Raw genomic sequence first — 19,159 nt, 5'->3', positions numbered from 1 at the left:
TGGCCCTATTCCATGGGTTGTTAAATTACCTCAAAGAACAGTACACACAGAGAGTAGCATTTTTGGTGCACAAAAAGATCCATAATTTATTGAGTAGGCCTTAGGTCCTACAATTACAACCTGTAAAAGACTAATTAAATCTGTTGGTAATTATGTAGATTAATCAAAACATAAATACATAAAACAGTATGGAAAATTCATACATTCACACATCGAAATATTGAATGAATCAATGAAATCTTAAGTGACACAATATAGTAATACAATTCGAGGAAGCACAGGCAAAGACTGTCTTACTAACCCCATCTTTCTAATAAATCACAGACATCCTCAATTAAACAGTGCCACTTAGTTTAAATTCTAAAAATCATTATTCATGACCAAAAAGCACATTGCAGGTCAAGTTTGTTTCGTTTAGGTGAGATCCCAACGCGCGAATACTGGGATGCATGCCCTCATACACCAAATAACCAATGAAGATGTTACTGATATTACATATTGAAACAATGATATATTTCATTTTCTCTGCTTCTCCCAAGTTCTTGCAGAACGTAGGAAGTGTGAGAAACCTAAAGGTGTCTCCCTGGATAGTCCTCATGGATCTGTAATCCAGGTGGCCAGGACAGGGCCCTCGCTAATGGATACAGTTCCTGGGGGTGACCAGTGAGGGAGGATCACCTGGATGGGGGGTCCTTAGGGAGTGGGACACCTATGGTCGAGACGCGGTATCCCACTTATTTCAATACCTTTTCCCCATCCTACCACGTAGGATATTCCAAAACATTGCCCCCCCCCCCTTTCCAACACAAACATTTTTGCACAACACGAAAGACAACGGACTAACACCACAGGCGTTTACCTGACATGTCCCAATACAAGGGTCAGGCAAAGTCAGGCAGGTGACCAGAATCGCCAACACCTGATGGCCCTTTGCCTTCCCCACAGGGATAAAAGTGAGGCACAAGAGGAGCATGGCAGCCGCACAATGCGAGAGCTAACACAGCACGGCAGTTCAACAGGAGGAGAAAGACAGCACAGACTGGGAGGGTGAAAGGAGAGAATAATCCTTGCCCTTTCCGACCAAGGCCCGTGAAACCTCTGCAGAAGGAATTAGAAATCCACGAACAATAGCCAGCGTGTGTTGCAGTAGATGTCTACGGTGCATGAGACCCTCCTCCGCTGATAACCAAGCCGGGGAGAGACGTGGGTCTCTATGGTATCAACCTTGACGCGAAGGAGAAGAAAGCCACGCAGTTCATCACAGCCAGTGAATCGAGGGAAGAGTCAATAAGAAACCGAACTGTGTTGAACGATAAATAGCCAGAGGCTAATTTGAACTTTTGAGAAGCTTAAAATGATACATTGATGAAAGATGGGGAGAACCAGAAACAGAGGGGTCCGGCAACACACAGGAGCTCAAGCTGGAAACTCTGGGCGATTACCCAAAGACAGAAATTACTGTAACCAGAAGACCTGGGGAAGAAGTGAGAAGAGGTCAAAGTGGTCATACAGGGGTCTTGTAAAATCCTCTGTTCCGTCGAAAGTCTTTGACCGAGAGATGATTGCCGAAGATAAGGGAAGTGAATCCTGCAAGGTGAAATCAGTATATGAACAGTGCGTTTCGTAAATGGTTGGCAAGAGTGAAACCAGCGGAGGGATGCTAACAAAAAGGGGCAAAGACCAAAGTCCCCCAAGTACAGTGAACTGTTTGTAGAAGTTGGTGAAAGTGAACCCGGCAGAGGGAAGCCGACAACCTGAATAGTGTGTTGATCGAAGTGAACCCGACCAAGGTGTAACCACAGTAAACTGTCTGCGAGAGTGAACCCGGAACAGGGAAGCTGACAATCAGGGACGAAGCCTAAAGTGCTTTCCCTGGAGCGTCTGGAGCGGACTCTCACGAGCGCCCGTTGGACCTTGCATCGATACAGAGAAGGCGCAAATCAAACGCGAGCTCCAGCGTGCCCGTCAGCCACACTACAGTACCCCGCTGCGGGGTACCTCACCCTCCTGCCGCCGATCCCAAGGCGCAGGGCGGACTTCGCCTCGCACCCCCAAGGTAAGGTGCCATCAACGCGGACGGGGAGACGGAGCTTGGCCGCTCACCGGCACGCTCGGAGGCAGCGCCCCCCTAGACCCAGCCTGTGCGTCCCGTGAGGCGAAACATACTTACTTACTGCAGTGCCCGACCAACGCACCCAATTGATCGCTCACTGCCGTGGCACACACCAGCTCCCCCCCCCCCCATGACGCGGGCCGTGGGCCCTGGCGCGTGATGGAGCGCGGCCACACGCTGGCAAACTCAGAAGCAGCACCCCCAAGGCCCGGGTTAAATGCACCACAAGGCCCTGCGCCTCATGCCCGCCTTGAAATCCACCTCTCCCATCAACACGCAGGACAACCACTATTAATTTAAAGATTGGGGAGGTGGCGATCACAGAGGCCGCTGTTGCCCTCCCCTCATAGGAGACTAACTCAGACAAGATTTACAGAGGCTCCCAGTGCATGCACCGCCACTGAGCCTAAGCGCCCATGTTGTTTGGAAACTGGCCGCAACAAATAAAGTGCTCTAGGACCACGGCGGTCTGTGCACCCTCACCAGGAGGAAACCACAGCGGAACCCAGGACCAGTAGCCCCCTGGAGCTGACCGGCTGGGAATAGCCCTCAGACAAAACTCAACTACGGGGAGAATCCTCCCAACAAGGAAAGGACTAATTACCCTCCTTAACAGCGCAAGCTACACTGAGAGCTGGGCCCCTGCACACTGCAGGACGTGTGCCCTTCTCAGAACCTCCACCTCAAGTACACCCCACCCCAAGGGCATCCCACCCCACAGAACCCTAACGCTGCAGTGGGGGCAGCCGCTGACGTACCTAGGTGCTATATGAACCCTGGCCTCCCCAACATTACGGGCCCCCCCAACACAGTGCCCTTCAACTGGCAAGCTGATACACTCACAGGTGACCGTAGCACCATGTACTAAACTTCCCATCAGCTACTAACGATACCATTGGGGGGTCCGCTAGCCCAAATATCACCAAATCCAATGCATGAATGTCAAGGAGAGATTAGGTGCATACCAGTTCGCACCACCACAAGGATAACCACCGACCATACAGAGCCGCAACCATGTCATCACCGAAACCTTAGGCAGCCTGGGCTCAACTAAAGCAGACGTCACTGACATGCTCAATGAAATGAGGAGCATGAGAGCGGACATTGGGGGCAAAATTGATAAAAATCACCCAGAGGATGGATAAAATGGAGGACTGGTTTGAAGAAGTCGAGCACAATCAGTCATCCTTGAATACTCTGGAGACACAAATGGGCATGCAAATTGCCGAACTTTATGCCAGAGAAGAATTCCGATTAAAGATTGATGACTTAGAAAACAGAGAATGGCGCAATAATATATGCATTTTCGGAATCCCAGACAAGGAAGGCGAGACCGAGTCAGATCTAAAGAGAACATTGCATGGCATAATGAAAACACTCTTCAACGATGACTCGGTTGACAAACCCAAAATTGAACATGTCCACAGGGCGGGTGGAGGACCGAGAGGTCCGAGAACGGTGCTTGCCCGCTTTCATAACTATGCAGACAAGGCTAGGGTCCTAGACAAGGCCAGAAACGCCCCGCAAATCACTTTGGGATCAACGCATGTCTCCATCTACCAAGACGTGACACCCTTGGAACCACTGAACGCTGAGTACCAGAGACGCTTAGCGACCCTCTCGAAGTCATGTGAGATTCAGCTTGCTAGTACGGAGGCAGGCATATGGCAGACACCTAAAACAATGGTAACAAGGCAGACACACCTAGAGTGCCATTCCACACTGGTTAATCACGATGGTGACAAAACTTAGACACCAACGGCTGCATGTATGCACACTCAATGTAAAAGGCCTTAATTCCCCCACCAAGCGCTCATTAGTAGCGAGAGAATTCAAGAGGTCCAATGTCGATATGATGTTCCTACAAGAGACCAAATACCAGAGGGGCAAAGAGAAGGGGATCCCCAGCAGATTAATTGGGCACACTTTCTGAAGTTCGGGTATCCCCAAAAAGGCAGGTGTGGGAATCCTAATTAGAAAAAGCATCCGTATAAAGATTCTGAATTCCTGGTCCGACACAGACGGTAGGTCCATGCTGATAGTTGGATCCATTAGGGACACAATTATAACCCTTGCCACAATTTATGCACCTAATCAGGGCCAAAAGAGATTCCTGCACAAGATTACCGAATGGATGTTTAATAAAGCACAAGGCCACACTATCCTAGGGGGCGATTTCAACACATGGATGGACAGCACCATGGATAGGCAAACCACTCCTGACCCCTCCCAACCCTCTCACACACCGGTATATGCAGAAATCAAAACCACCCTTGCCCTTTACGGCCTCGCTGATAGCTGGCGTCACCTACACCCTTTAGATAAGGGATTTACATTCCGGTCCATCTCCCATGAGGCACTCACAAGAATAGACTATGTGTTCCTCTCCGAGGGCCTAATGAGAATACTTCAAAGCGCAAACATACACCCCATTACTTGGTCTAACCATGACATGGTCGTGGCGGATCTGGACTGGGAAGATCACCCACACCGCAACACGAAGTGGAGGTGTAATGAGACACTATGGTCGGAAACAGCCTTCAAAGAGGAACTGGAAAACGAAATTAAACAATTTTTCATGACCAATGATACGGATGAAGTTACGAAAGTGAACGTATGGGAAGCATCTAAGGCCACCTGGCGTGGAATCTTGATCAGGGAAGGCGCAAGGAAAAAGAGAGAACATACCTTAATTGAGACCAACATTAGACAGAAACTAGATGCCGCAGAAAGCTTAGTCCAGACGTCTCTGCAGAACAGATCCACACATCTCGGAATAGTTAAGGAATTAAGGGAGGAGCTAAAAACCCTGGAACTGGGCAAGGTGTCACAGACCTTACAATATCTGAAGCAAAAGTATTACGAGAAAGGAGACAAGGCTGATGCCCTCCTTGCGACGAGGCTTGTCGGCGAGGGCAGAAAGATGGGTGGACAGATGGTACTCTCGTAGATACAGTTGAATCCACCTCGGAAGGCATACAAGAGGCATTCACCTTCTTCTATGAAGACCTATATACCTGTGACCCCCAACGGGAAGCATAGATGCCCATCTCAAAGGGGCAGGTCTCCCTACACTCACACACTCCGAGGCTGGAGCCCTTGACGCACCGGTCACAGGAGATGAGATCTCAGATGCCATCAAACACCTGAAGTCCGGGAAGACACCAGGGGATGATGGTTTCACCCCCGGCTTTTACAAAACGTTCACCGCCTTTCTTACCCCCTTCCTAGTTACCCTGTTCAACAGCATTTTCTATGCAGGTCAAGCACCCCCATCTTTCGCCCAGGCCCTTCTAACGGTCATCCCAAAAGAAGGTAGAGATCCAAAACATTGCAGATCATATCGCCCCATATCTCTCCTCAACATAGATGCCAAAATCTAGAGAGAGTAATAGCGGCCAGACACAAAATACATCTACCTAAATTGATACACACAGATCAAGTCGGCTTTGTAATGGGACGACAAGGAACAAATACCATGAGAAAAACATTACATTTGATACACGAGGCACAAAATAGGAGCGATGACCAAACCCTCCTGTCTCTAGATGCCGAGAAGGCTTTCGACAGGGTGGACTGGGAGTTCCTAGAAAAAGTTTTAAGCTGGATAGGCCTTGGCCCTAAACTCTCCCGCGCTATTAAGGCTCTATACTCCACCCCCAAGACCTCTGTGGCCGTGAACGCTGGTTACTCAAGATGGTTCACACTGGAAAGAGGAACCAGGCAGGGTGTCATGATGCCCGCTTCCGGGGAGCCGGTTCAAGCCCTGCGTCCCCGAAAGCGGACATCCAGTCCCCAAGGAAGGACCCAGCAACCCCATATAGGGGCCCTTTGGACAGTGTCCTGGCGCCTATGGCGCCAGGCTCATTATGGATGTGCTTGGGTGCACTTACCTGATGCAGACCATGCTGGAGGATCCCGGCCTCCTTGAGGTCTGAAAGGAACTACTTTACCTGTGGGACTAATTTACCATCGGGCGTGGTCGGGGAAGGATACATACCTGATTGGAGGAAGAATACATACCTGGAACTTCTTCCAAGGCTATTTAAACCCCACCCGAAGAGCCACACATGCTTCACGTTGTTCTGCATCTAGCAGCTGGACACTCACCGTGTCTGCTCCTGCATCCTGACTTCTGCCACGCCTGCCAGCATCCTGGATCACCTGCAAAGGAAGAGAAGAAGAGAACTGAAGAAGGAAAAGTCCTTAACTGCTAAATCCACATCTCGCCGACAATCCTGAAAAGGAAGACTTTTATTTAAAAGCTCATCGCGTCGATCGCTGCAGCGCCGCATTCCACTCACCTTTACTGGGAGCCTCCATGTTCAGCAGTGATCATCCGGATTCGCAGTCATGCCCCAACGCCTAGGGAGAAAAAGACCAGAACAAAAGGTGAGAGAGAGAAGGGAATAAGGAAAGCTAAATCTCCATGTTAAGACTTACCTGTTGATTCATTCCCTCTTCATTTCGGGTCCGCGCCGCATCCTGGCATTTCCGGACCCTGGCCCCTGAGGGGAAAAAGAGACATCAGCGTTAATGAGCGAATGAAAAGACATTACCAAAAAACGCTCATTAAAGACTTACCTGATTTCTACAAGGATTTCACCTCTCATCTCGGGTCGGTGCCTGTTCCCTGGCATTCCGTACCCCGGCCCCTATGGGGAAAAAGACACTAGCATTAGCACATTAATGCATGGACACAAGGGGAACCTCTTATCAAAAAAACTTACCCGGAAGCCGAGCAAGTTTGGTTCTCACCAATCCGAAAAAATCCAGTGAAGTAACTGGATACCAACGCGCCCCTGCATCAGAAGCAGGATGGAGAGCTCGTCCTTCCAGACCCTAAGAAGGATACTTCTGCGAGCCAGACAAGCCAGATTTGGGGGCCCGGTCCAGTCCGTCTTCCGAACCCTGCGCATCACCTTAGAAGAGGTCACAGCAGCGCGAACCAGGCCAGCGCCTCCGTGGGAGTCAGGTGAGTGTTACACAGGGCTGCCCATTATCAGCCATACTATTCGTACTGTCCCTGGAACCACTAGCGCAGAAACTAAGGCTCGATAAAAGGGTGGAAGGAATTAAAGTAGGAGACCAGGAATACAAACTAGGCCTGTATGCAGACGACATTCTCCGGCACACAATCAACCCCCTAAGCTCAATACCAGCAGCCATGGAAATAATTGAGGGGTATGGTCAATTGGCGGGCCTGAAAATTAACACGGGAAGTCGGTCCTTCTACCGATCGACAAGAGTAGGGACTTAGATGTGGAACGATTCGCACTTCTAGGGATGAAGGTCAGTCTCACCACAATGCGTTACCTGGGCATCAATGTGACCCGAGATCTGTGCGACCTCTTCGAAGCCAATTTCCCCCCGAGACTACACACGATCCAGAAAGATATTGATCGGTGGACAAGGCTCACCATTTCATGGATGGGTCGCCTCAATACCATTAAAATGGTGATCCTCCCAAAACTACTCTATTTGTTCCAGATGCTCCCTATCCAAATACCCCAAAACTTCTTTGCAACCACTAAAACAATCCTACATACCTTTCTATGGCAAAACAGAAAACCCAGGGTTCACCTCGCCTTACTTTACCAACTGCCCAACTTGGAGTGCTTATCCCGCACTTCAGACAACAGAAAGAACCCCAATGGATAAGTCTAGATAATTACCACCTTCGACCATTTATTGTGGGAGAATGGTTATGGGTACCAGGACCCCAATTACGAAACAGCATTAAAAACCACCCCATTCTTGGGACTATATGGGCCATATCGAAACCAAACAAAGGAATGAAAGGAGTAACGACATGGCCCTCCCCCTAGCACATCTATGGGCACCGGGCGTCAGGGACGATATCCCAGATCCAGGCAGTTTCGAATGAAGGTATGAGGCTGGGCTTGAAAGAACAGGGTAACTACGGAGAAATGACACATTCATTACCATCCAGGAGCTAGAAGAAGCCCTAGGCATAGGCCCACTCTCAGTCTTTCTGTATTTACGGCTAAAATGCGTTATGACACGAGAGGTTTGGAAGGAGGCCCTACAGAGAGACCTGACCCCATTCGAAAGAATTTTAGACCTGTACGTAGGCTCCAAGGGCCGCATTAGCACAATGTACGCAGCACTAATTGGCACTAACACGATCCCCTCGACCACCCTAAAACATAAATGCAAAAAAGACCTCGAAAGGAATCTCCCCCCAAAGACGTGGCTCAAGATATGCAGAAGGTCCTCGAAGACCTCCAGCCGGAGGAGCCTGAGAAACTTGGAAAGAAAAACCGCAGCGTTTTCCAACACAATAACGTTGCATTTATGTTTGCGGTCGCTTCAAAAGCGACCGCAAACATAAATACAACGTTTTTAAAGCTGCGGTTTTATTTCTAAGATTTCCGTGCTCCTCCACCCCGGAAAACTTAGAAAAAAAACCACAGCTAGTGCTTATTTTTTTAAAAAAATGAATAGCACTTACCGAGATTCAGCTGCAGCTTTCCTGCTCTGGTCTCCGGTCCCCGTCCTCCGCGTACAGCACTAATGAAGGGAAAGCCACCCAGCGGTAGCTTTTGTTTACTACAGCTGGCTGGCTTTTCCTTCATTAGTGCCGCAAAAGCAAAAGCCAGCACAGGAGGGCATCCATTTCACAAAATGGATGCGCCCAGGTGCTTGCTTTTGCAAATTTTGAGCTTGAATAGCTCTAAATTTTACATAGGAAGTTTTAAAAAAGAGAATGCTAGTATTTTTTTTTATGTTGCCTATCTATTTTTTAAATAAAATGTTTTACTAGACCATGCCTTTAACTATCGAAGAACCGGATAGCTGATACAGAACTGTTGGCTCGTGCTGGGAAAGCTTGAGCATGTGTTGTGATCAGGAGATCCACTTTGTCCCATGCTCAAAACGTGGGGAAGGGAGACCCCTGGCAATCACATCCTGACTTATGATTTGAAAACACTTCTTTCTTTATAGAAAACCCTATCCCACACTCTTTCTGTAATTGGTTGTAAGGATTTGGCAATAGGTTTTCTTTAGTATAGGCCCTTTTATTCTGACAACGCCACAGGTACTGCCTTATTTTTCATTCGATGGGCAGAACTTGCTCCCATCTTAGGTTTAGGTTAGGTGTTTTCCACACAGCATTCATTGTTCAACAAACACCCTAGAACTGTGATCACATGTGTTGGTCTTTACTGTTGCCACCATGAATTCCTTACAGAAGACATTTCCTTTACTTGTATAGAATAAAAGGAAGGTAAGGGGCAAGGCTGTTGACGGGTGACTTACAGTTGCATAATTTATGAAGTCATCTTGTTTTGTTATATGAAGACATATATGAGGAGAATTGTACATGATTAAAATATCATAAGTATTACTATAAGTTTGGGAATAAAATGGTAATTGAAACAATTTGTCATTTATATAGCCTTTTCCTATTTGTATGGCCTCAAAGCGATTTGTGGTAGGAATGCACTCGAGGACTGAAGTCCATATATATATATATATATATATATATATATATATATATATATATATATATATATATATATATATATATATATATATATATATATATAGGTTTTCTGTTTTCAAGTCGAAATGTTTAATGTCATTCCAAAAATATATTTGTATACACATTGTAGGATTATCGTGTGACTGTACATTTTTGATGGCAGCAGCCTAATGAAGAAACAACCACCACATTTCAACTTAACTGTCTTCTCCAAAAATCCTGCCAGGGACAATTACTGGCCCTCGCCACCCACGTGTGCTGCTATGGGTGCAATAAGTAATAAACAAAAGGGACAACTCACACATATAAAATGCAATAAAATAAATGAATTTGCATTAGAGGATGTTTTGTAATCAATTTGTGTTTAGTTCCTTTCTTGTCTCCTTTCTACCACTCTGTTTTTGATATATACAGGTGTATGCAATGTATGACATATCTAAGTTGCTTCCCTTAGAATAGTTGTAAAGCTATTCTGTGGGCGAACGGTGCTATATAAAAATAAATATAGATCGTAAACCATAACTGTTGCGCCACAGGCGTGAACGTTTAAATACTCTGTTTTATAAATGGTGTAGTTTTGTTACTCCTTTATTGTTCATATCTAAATGACCTCAGAGATTGTTTCAGTAGAAACAAATGAATAATTCCAGCTTTGATTTCTTGATAAATCACTGAAATCATCCATATACTCACATTCTTTTCTCTTATAGCACAATAAGGAATATTCAACTAGAACTCAACATTTCACAGGTGACACTGAAGCATAAGAGCAAAACAACAAAAGTCTTGAACTCTACCCCAGTCTCCACATGCAGATATTTTAAACTGAGACTTCAATACAAATGTGTGACTCCTTTTCCTCTTACGAGTGAATACCTTCCATGATCACTCACACTGTGTGATACCCTAGTGAAACGTCAGGACGTTTAGCTGTGACACCATGATGAAGCTGGCCCTTCCCTTGCAGCCTTAATTTTCAACAAGGACCAGTTAAAGAGTAAAGTAAACTGGGAAGCTCCATGCTACTGGGAAAGATCAACAGAATGGGAATTTGAAAGGCACATGGAATATTAAGACAGATGGGGAGCAAAGGAAAGGTAGTTATGTGGGTAAAATCACTTCTGCAGGAAGGTTGGGTTAACTGGAGGACCACTGGATGGACGTGGCTTTAAATCCTTCCAAGGCTGGTTAAATGAATACCAGGGAATATTACAGAACTGAAAAAAGGTTGAGAATACATAACACTATATCCCGCACATTAATAACAACTCAATTTGACTCAAATAGACAAGGTACACTGTGTGAGTGAATGAGCAGAGCAATTTATATTGTGCAAGCTACAACTCTCTCGCAAGGTGGTGTGCTTATCATGCTGGTACAAATATTTGAGTTTGTTAAGGTGCAATCTAGGAGCGAATTCCAAATATGGGCTTGGTCCGAAAAGCTACGATTCCCTACAAAAAGCAATCCTGATTGTCATTACAGTCCAAACTGAATCACTGGTGCACGTGTACTGGTTTGTATACATGAATGAAGTGGTACTAAAATGAACTGTACCACACACCTACATGCACTGGACACACAAGACCATACAAATCAAAAGTATCTGCAGACACCAGGTCACGCTTGCTGCCGGCACAAAATAAGCCTCCCTTAGAGGACATATCAGAAATGACTACACAGTCTTAGAAAGAATAGGAATGCGCAGTTCGGTGCAGAGTTCTGTCTGCCCCAGTCCCTGCTTGGATCGTGTACCTTGTGAGGAGCTGCAGCCACAAACCAGAATTGGTGCCTGTGTCTTTAATTTGAAAGACAGCCTTTAAAATCAGACTTGCCGTGCAGAGCGTGGCACAGAGTTCGGTGCAGAATTCGGTCTGCCCCAGTCCCTGTGTGGAGCGTGTACCTTGTGAGCAGCTGCAGCCACAAACCAGAATTGGTGCCGCGCCAATCAGAGTTCGGTACAGAGTTCAGACTGCCCCCAGTCCGCCCAAGGAAGCAGCTTGGTGATGAAGCGCTCTGCAGTGGGCCCCCAAACGGGTAATTAATCCTTGCAACACCGGGAATGCGTGGAAATGATTCACAACAAGAGGTAAGCACACAGCTGGTGTGAACTTGTGGCTGGCCCCGTTGGCTCCGTCAGTTCAGTCGGCGGCAGTCACGGTGTGCCCCCGCTAGTAGTGTTGGTCTCGATCGCTTTGAATTTGCAAGTGGAGGGATGCGAGGGGGTCGAAGGAGGCGGTGCAAGCCCTCAATTAGCTTCCCCAGGCATCAAACGCGCTGAAACATCGGTCATTTCAGCGGAAGCACTGAATGAGTTAAGACCTCCTCTTTCTTCAGCGTATGTAGATGCCTGTGACGTTCCGTTTGATTTTGATATCACGGATTTGGACTGGTTAGAAATGTGGCTTCCCCTTGAAGTAGGGCCGCCTAAAAAAAAGACATCGTTGGCGCATAGCGCCTGGACGAATCAAACCCTTTACGAGTATTACCTGAAAAACATAATGAAGTTTCACTTTGCACATCACTCTGCCGTTTTTCCTCTGTTGACGAATACTCCAACCCTATCTGGTAAACAGATTCACTCACACACATCCTTAGAGGCGGTGGTGACAAATAATACACCGCGAACAGATCTTGAAGAAAATACAGAAAGGGGCTCTAACCAAAAATTGGCCATTGTTAATGAATCAATCAGCACGGCTCAAGTTGTGAACAGTGACGCAAACAAAGAATCTGAAATAAAAGACAATAAAAACAAGTGACAAATTGGCAGTGAATCTGCCTTTATCAAAGGCGCCATCTAGTCTTTCCTCAGATTTTGACGTTGCAGCTCGAGAAGCCCGCTTAACAGAAAGGTTGAAAGCAGACTTTGTTCTAATACGAGAGCGGCTTAATACCAGCTTTACACAAAAATATGCAAATATGCCTGAAAAAAGGCCAAAATACAGTATAACAAAACAAGAGCATTACTCTCTAATTAGAAGTACGCCACACTGTAACGTTCAGGCTCCACCTACAGTGTGTGTAAATCTGGATCTTTCCGCTGGTAGTCAAAATGAAGAAAAGAGCGTCAAGTCAAATCGTTGCATGTCTTATAAAGTACACGGTGAACATGTCAACAAAACCCAAACACCTAGCTCACAATCAGCTGCAACTCAAGGTGAAATGAAAAAAGATCCAAACAACAAAGGGAAATTATCAATAGCTGCAGGATTACAGATGCATAGCAACGTATTAGCAGCAGCATCAATCGCACTTCTACCCTTTATGTAGCTTTAGGAGTCAGTGAACGATGCAGTGCAAGATCAAGGGTCCTTATTGGTTACAGCAAACAATAAGTTGTTGGCCCTAGAAAAATTCACTGAATACCTTACCCAAAGACTTGACTATGAAACTAAATCTTCACGAAAATGGCAATCACGTCTTAACGAGATAAGACGCGAAACAAACGAAAAATCAGATCTCACTGAAGCAGTGATAGAATGCACAAAGTGGATAAGACATAATGTTTCCACAAGAACAAACTGCAGTTCTTATGCACAAAGATGCCTTTATGGGGACAAAAGGAAATCTGTGTCAGTTGATACATTATTAACACCGCAAATCGCAAACAAAAATCGGTACCATCTATTGTCTAGGCAAAGTTCTAATGAGAAAGCATCATCATCCATAGTTATAAATGCCCCAGAAATTCAGGGATCCAAAATTAAGGCGAAGGCTAAAGTGCAGAAACGAGTTGCACTAACCCCTTCAGTGGCAAATGCAATGGGTGCCCTTGTTGCTAAAGTTGACTTGAATATAAATGAAAATGTGACAAGCTTGAAACAGGAGGACCAGAAGGTGCAGGGTCCCCGAGTAGATATCACAGACTTGATCAATCCTGAAATTCAAAATGTAGCAAACAAATTATCGTTTGGAATTTTCACAGGCCCTGCAAAATCGATCCAAAAGACAGTTGAAAAAAACACCAAATTTTGTGGAAAAATAATAGTCATTTGAAAAAGTCCAACAGAGGACCGGCTGCAAAAAGAGCGTGTTCTAATGAAGCAAAGAAATGTATCCGTAATCTGACCATGCCACCCCGGTTTGCTCTATTTGTCCATAGTGGCAAGGTTCCAGACAAATTACCAGACATGATAACATCTTTAAATGAAGCCACAGCGACTGTAGCAACATCAAAGACCAACAAATGATCAAGAGCCGATTCAGATATTTCAGGTGAAGCAAATCCTGATTCCTCAATTGACCTGTGCGACCTCTCAACATATTCAATAGAAGATGAGGTGGATACAGTAACTGACACAGCCGGCAGCAATCATGATCTTCATGCAAAACTGTCCCAAACAGACAAATGGAAGTTAACAGGATGAAAAGATCAACCCGAAGGTATGTCAACAAATGACAATAACCTAGGTGACCAAGTGAGTTCTGTAAAGAGTGGACGAGAAAGTCAAATTAAGAGAAATGAAAATCAAAAAGCAGTAAGTATCGTCTAAAAACTAAACCCAAAACAAACAATAGCTCAACAACAAAAACACAAACATCGAACAATAGAGGACGGGATGACGCCACAAGTGCCGCCTAAAAATGGCCTGTGGAAACTGCAGCTATTCTAGAGGAAAACAACAAGGTTAATCTAAACAGGTCCAATGTAATGAAGTTACTGCACAGCATTCCCACATTACGCACAATTCAATCTGACAATATTGCAATCGTTGAATATAAATCAGAAAGTCGCTCAGATTGGGTGATGCTGCATATGAAATCAAAGTTCTTTGCAAAGTGCTTAATGGAAGCAAAAGAAGACCTGATATTTTCTGGTTTTGACCTAACTCTACATGACGAGTCGATGGAATCTCAAGATCCAGTAAACAATCTCAAACTTGAACAAACTGCAAATGAACAAAGAAGAGCAGATTTATGGGAGCAATTTAAAGCAGACACAGAATTAGTGCCGGCGAACCAGCAAAAAGGAACAAACAATAACAGTCTCCGTCTAAAATTGAACAAGCAAAAAAATAACAATTAGCAAAAAAATGACCTCATTGGACCAACTCATCTGTTGACTTCTTGGAACACCAGAGGTTTTGCTCATTTGTTCCAAGATGAATGTTTATTGAATGATACGAATTTCATAATCTGCCTTCAGGAAACATGGCTGCGGGAAGCACCGATTTGTGATGGCTATTCAGTTTATCTAAATGCGGCAGGAAAGAACTTATTTGGTCGTCCATTTTCTGGTTTAATCACAATGATTAAACATAATTTTAGCTGGAAGGTGATTAGTTCTTCAAACCCGAACGTATTTGTACAAGTGACCATTCTTCAACATAGCCACAACTTTGTCCAAAAACAGAAACTAATGATCATAAATACATACTGCAATCCAGCCATGATTTCCCAATCAAAATACATCTCATCAATAACAGCACAAATTGACATCTATCTTCTAGCCTTTGACGACCTGTTCATTTTATTGTGTGGGGACTTAAACTTCTCATGGTTTAACAACTTAAAAGAGCAGTTAACATTAAATGACCATAACATCCCTACCCAATGATCTGACCGTGGTTGCCAATGGGAATATGAACTGGCTTTAAGACAATGTGAAATGTTAAATGGCTGCAAAAAGGGTGACATGCTGGCAGCCGATACCTGGCATCGAGGGTCAAGTAAGAAGATGCTGGATTACATCTGGGCCTCAAGAAACTTACTAAGTCAAATCGCTGAGTTAACAATATTGAAGACGACAAAATGTGATCATGACGCCCTATTGTTATCTTGGGTCTGGGCTCAAGACAGAATTCCCGCAAGATATAACACAAGTCTGTCCATTAATAGTGGATTAAATAGACTTCACATAAATGTTAATCAAATCAGTGAATTAACAACTAAATTCATTCAAGCGGAAGATGACAAAAAACAGACAATTTATGCACCTTTTTGATGCAATTTAAAATGAGACAACACAGAGTCAAAATTGAAATAATCGAGAACAAACATCCATATAGTATCGCAGTAGGAGATGCAAAGAAACTGCTACTGAAGGATCTGCGGCCCCTCAAAAAATCCCAAGTCAACAATAAAGCACAATCGATTAAAAAAACGACAGCAACAGTATCGAAACTGGTTAAAATACTTGAAATCAATTTGTGATCAAGATCAAGCTGAAATGATGATACGAGTGATTACCCAGAAAGACAGTAGACATATTTGGGAAATAAACACCGGACAGTTAAAACAAGCTTTTGCAATGTCAAACGGAGTGAACGCAGCGAGTTGGGTGAAGCATTATTCCGCAGTTTTTGACGCCCATGGCGATGCAGAAATAACACCTAATATCACCTTACAAACCAGTTGGAGAGTCAGCGAGTCTGGTGAAAACATTGAAAGGGCAATTCAAAGATTAAACAATTCAAGGGCCGCTGGTCCGGATGGAATATCAAATATGATGTTGAAACAAAACAAGTTCCATTGTGCCATTTTCATTAAAGCTCTATTTGACCGAATTGCCATGACACAGGCTCTTCCCGACTCTTGGAGAGGAGATGTGGTCGAACCAGTGTTCACGAAGGGCAACCGGGACGATCCGGCGAACTATCGCCCAATTGCCCTCCTTGACACCATGGGAAAGGTATTTGCAACATTTCTGCAAGAAAAGCTCACAATCTGGGCAGAAGGTGCCGATTTGGTAGACGACCGGCAAACTGGGTTCACAAAGGGAGTTGGTGTAGAACTAAATCTGATACTCCTTAATATGGTAAAGCTGGAAGCCATAATGCAGGAATAGATTATTCCTTGCTGTTATAGACTTAAAACAGGCTTTCGACAGTATTAACCGACACGACAGACCTTATGGGACAAATTGAAAGCCTGGGGCTGCCCCGAAAATTTGTTACATCCACTCATGGCACTATACTCAAACACCTTGATTCAAGTGTGTTTAAATACACAAGGAGACTTAACTGCCGAAATAAAAACAAAAAAAGGGGTGAAACAAGGTTGCCCTCTGGCAGCGTTACTGTTAAAACTTTTCATCTCAGATCTACCAGCGGCCCTAAAACAACACAGGATCTTCCCACCAAAAGCAAATGGTCAGCCCCTAAATTGGGTAATTTACACTGATGATATAGTGCTTTTGAACTCTACACAAATAGTGCTACAAAGACTACTTACAGCCCTACAAGGATATCTTGAGACCAATAATTTGGAAATAAACGTAAAAAAAAAATCAAAAATAATATCAATTGGTCCAAACACTCGCCAACGGGGAAAGACATTTACGTGGTGGGTGAACAAAGAAGCTATAGAATTGACGGACATAATTTGTTATTTAGGTGTCATATTCAACATCTCAATTCGAGAATGGAGCTGGATTGAAGACGTAACTTCACAAATGTGGATGTTTGCCCTACAAGGGGCTAAACTACATGCAAAGTACGGTAAATTTACATTGATACCGGTGCTTACATTCTATCTCCAAAAAGTAGTACCTGCAGTAACTTTTGGTAGCGAAGCTGGCTGGAATATTGATGTAAGATTTTGGTGCCAACTTGAAGGGAAGTTTTGGCGGAAGGTATTAAAACTCACCCAGAATGTTTCAATCACTGCAATTCGTCATGAACTTTGCTTAGAATCCTTGTACGGCACAGTTCTGTGGAAATCAATTTCAGCTTTGCGCAAAATGTGCCTTATTCCAACAGTGAGGCCTTACGTGATACTAAGCGGGAAGAGTAATCATACAACTGCCGGCTTACTTAACATTTGGGAAGAAAAACTATGAAAGATATTAAATGAGGGAGATATCACAATGGAACAAGTATTGCAAATGCCACAAATTGCAACAACAAAAAAAAAAAGATTGGTCATTGGAATCGGATGGCACCTCTATGCAAGAAATTGGTGTACTTCCAAAATACTTCTCTAAATTTCCATTGCGATACCATTGCGACCAATTCATAAGACTCTGCTTGAATCTCTACAAAACTAAAGAGATATTGAAGATGAAGCATGTCATTAATACGCCAAATAATCATTGCCGCTACTGCATGAACGCAGTGGAATCGATAAAACATCTAGTCATTGAATGTACAGAAATTATATCGCAGCGCTCATTGTATTTGGGAAAATTTGCGCCGACAAATGCTAACATGGAAGAGTGGTGTTGTTACCCAATTTCTGGCATAGATTCACAACTGACATGCGGAGACATTCATTTTATGGACAATGTTGTGATGGACTTGCAATAACTACATTAGGAAACTTTAGTTAAATTGGTTGAACATATTAGAAATGATGAAATGACAAAAAAAGTTTGTTTTCTTTTTCTAAACTACTGTCAAACAAAAAAAACAAAAATAAGAATTGGAAAAAGGGAACATTCAATGGGAATTGGTTAAAATAGAGGCAAATAAAGTACAGTGGACTCATTTACCAAAACGGATCTTTGTCCCAGCTCAACTTGGTTGATCTTACGTCACTTTTTCACTGCCTTCTTTCATCTATCTAGAATGTGTTTGTTTTACTAGCATCTAGCATGAACATGTTCAGGGGCAGGTAGGTTCGCAGGTATACATTCTTCACAATGTGAAAAATGTGATACTGCTTAGACATATTTCTGTGGGTGCTTTTTTATTGAGGGTGCCTGGCTGAAGACAGAGGGAGAAGCCGAAAGTAGAAAAAGCAATTTCCTAATGATAATGTGAAGGTAAACACCCATTATCAAACCATTGGTACGCACTAATGGCAAGCAACTGAAGGCCAAATCCAGTTGGTCAGTCAGAGTTTCCCAATAAAGCATTCATGAGATTCATTTAGATTCACTTAGTCATGAAGAGGGGTCATTTGGATATTTATTATTTCTACTGAAAACTCTGCCTGCTGTCTCCCGGAGAAACATTAAGGAATACACACACTCTAAATGGATGCACCCGCCGTAGCATTTTGAAATATGAGATGAAAGATGCACTTACATGCGCACGTTAACGTCTCTTGCCGTCTGCCAAAGGCACGAGGAATCCGTACCGAAAGCAATGAAGAAAAGTTGCTTCTTATGGCATAGCTGCTCATCTACAAGACACTGCACACAAAAATAGAAAAATAATATAGTTTAAACCAAGACCATCAACTGGAAAGTGTGTTTATGGCCAATAAATCAAACGGGATTGTAATGTAATGATTTGTACAACAGTAAGAAACCACAACAGAAGATTAATCCATAATGACCAGAGGACAAAGCATTGTGTGTTTGTTAGGGCTGGAGAATATATACAGTGATGCGACATAAATGCTGTCCCTGAAACGGCAGCGAGCAGGAACAAACCAATTGCAGTGGGTTGGTGGGAATTTTTTATGGCCATGATGGGTTGGTGGGGATTTTTTATGGCAATGTTTTTTAAATAATGGCTCAAAATTTTGCATTTTATAGCAACGATTTTGTGAAGAAGTGGATCGGTCTCTCGCACCTTAGGCACTCACATTCAAAGGCTGCTCGCAATAAATGGACAGACACTACATGCGGTACGATCAAACACGTC

The 19,159-nt window shown here is 44.1% G+C and overlaps 1 protein-coding gene across 1 annotated transcript in view; it reads right to left on the bottom strand.

Moving 5' to 3' along the window:
• Nucleotides 1–19,159, bottom strand: part of VWA3A (von Willebrand factor A domain containing 3A) — a 2,090,411-nt gene that overhangs the window by 1,769,354 nt on the left and 301,898 nt on the right. The window contains exon 8 of the mRNA XM_069645605.1: nt 18,596–18,702. Within this exon, the coding sequence (XP_069501706.1) occupies nt 18,596–18,702 (107 nt within the window). The remainder of the gene's footprint in view (nt 1–18,595; nt 18,703–19,159) is intronic.

This window comes from Ambystoma mexicanum, chromosome 2p (genome assembly GCF_040938575.1).
Source record: "Ambystoma mexicanum isolate Mex_15411 chromosome 2p, UKY_AmexF1_1, whole genome shotgun sequence".
NCBI classification, from domain to species: domain Eukaryota; kingdom Metazoa; phylum Chordata; class Amphibia; order Caudata; family Ambystomatidae; genus Ambystoma; species Ambystoma mexicanum.
This window is presented reverse-complemented; position numbering and strand designations above follow the sequence as displayed.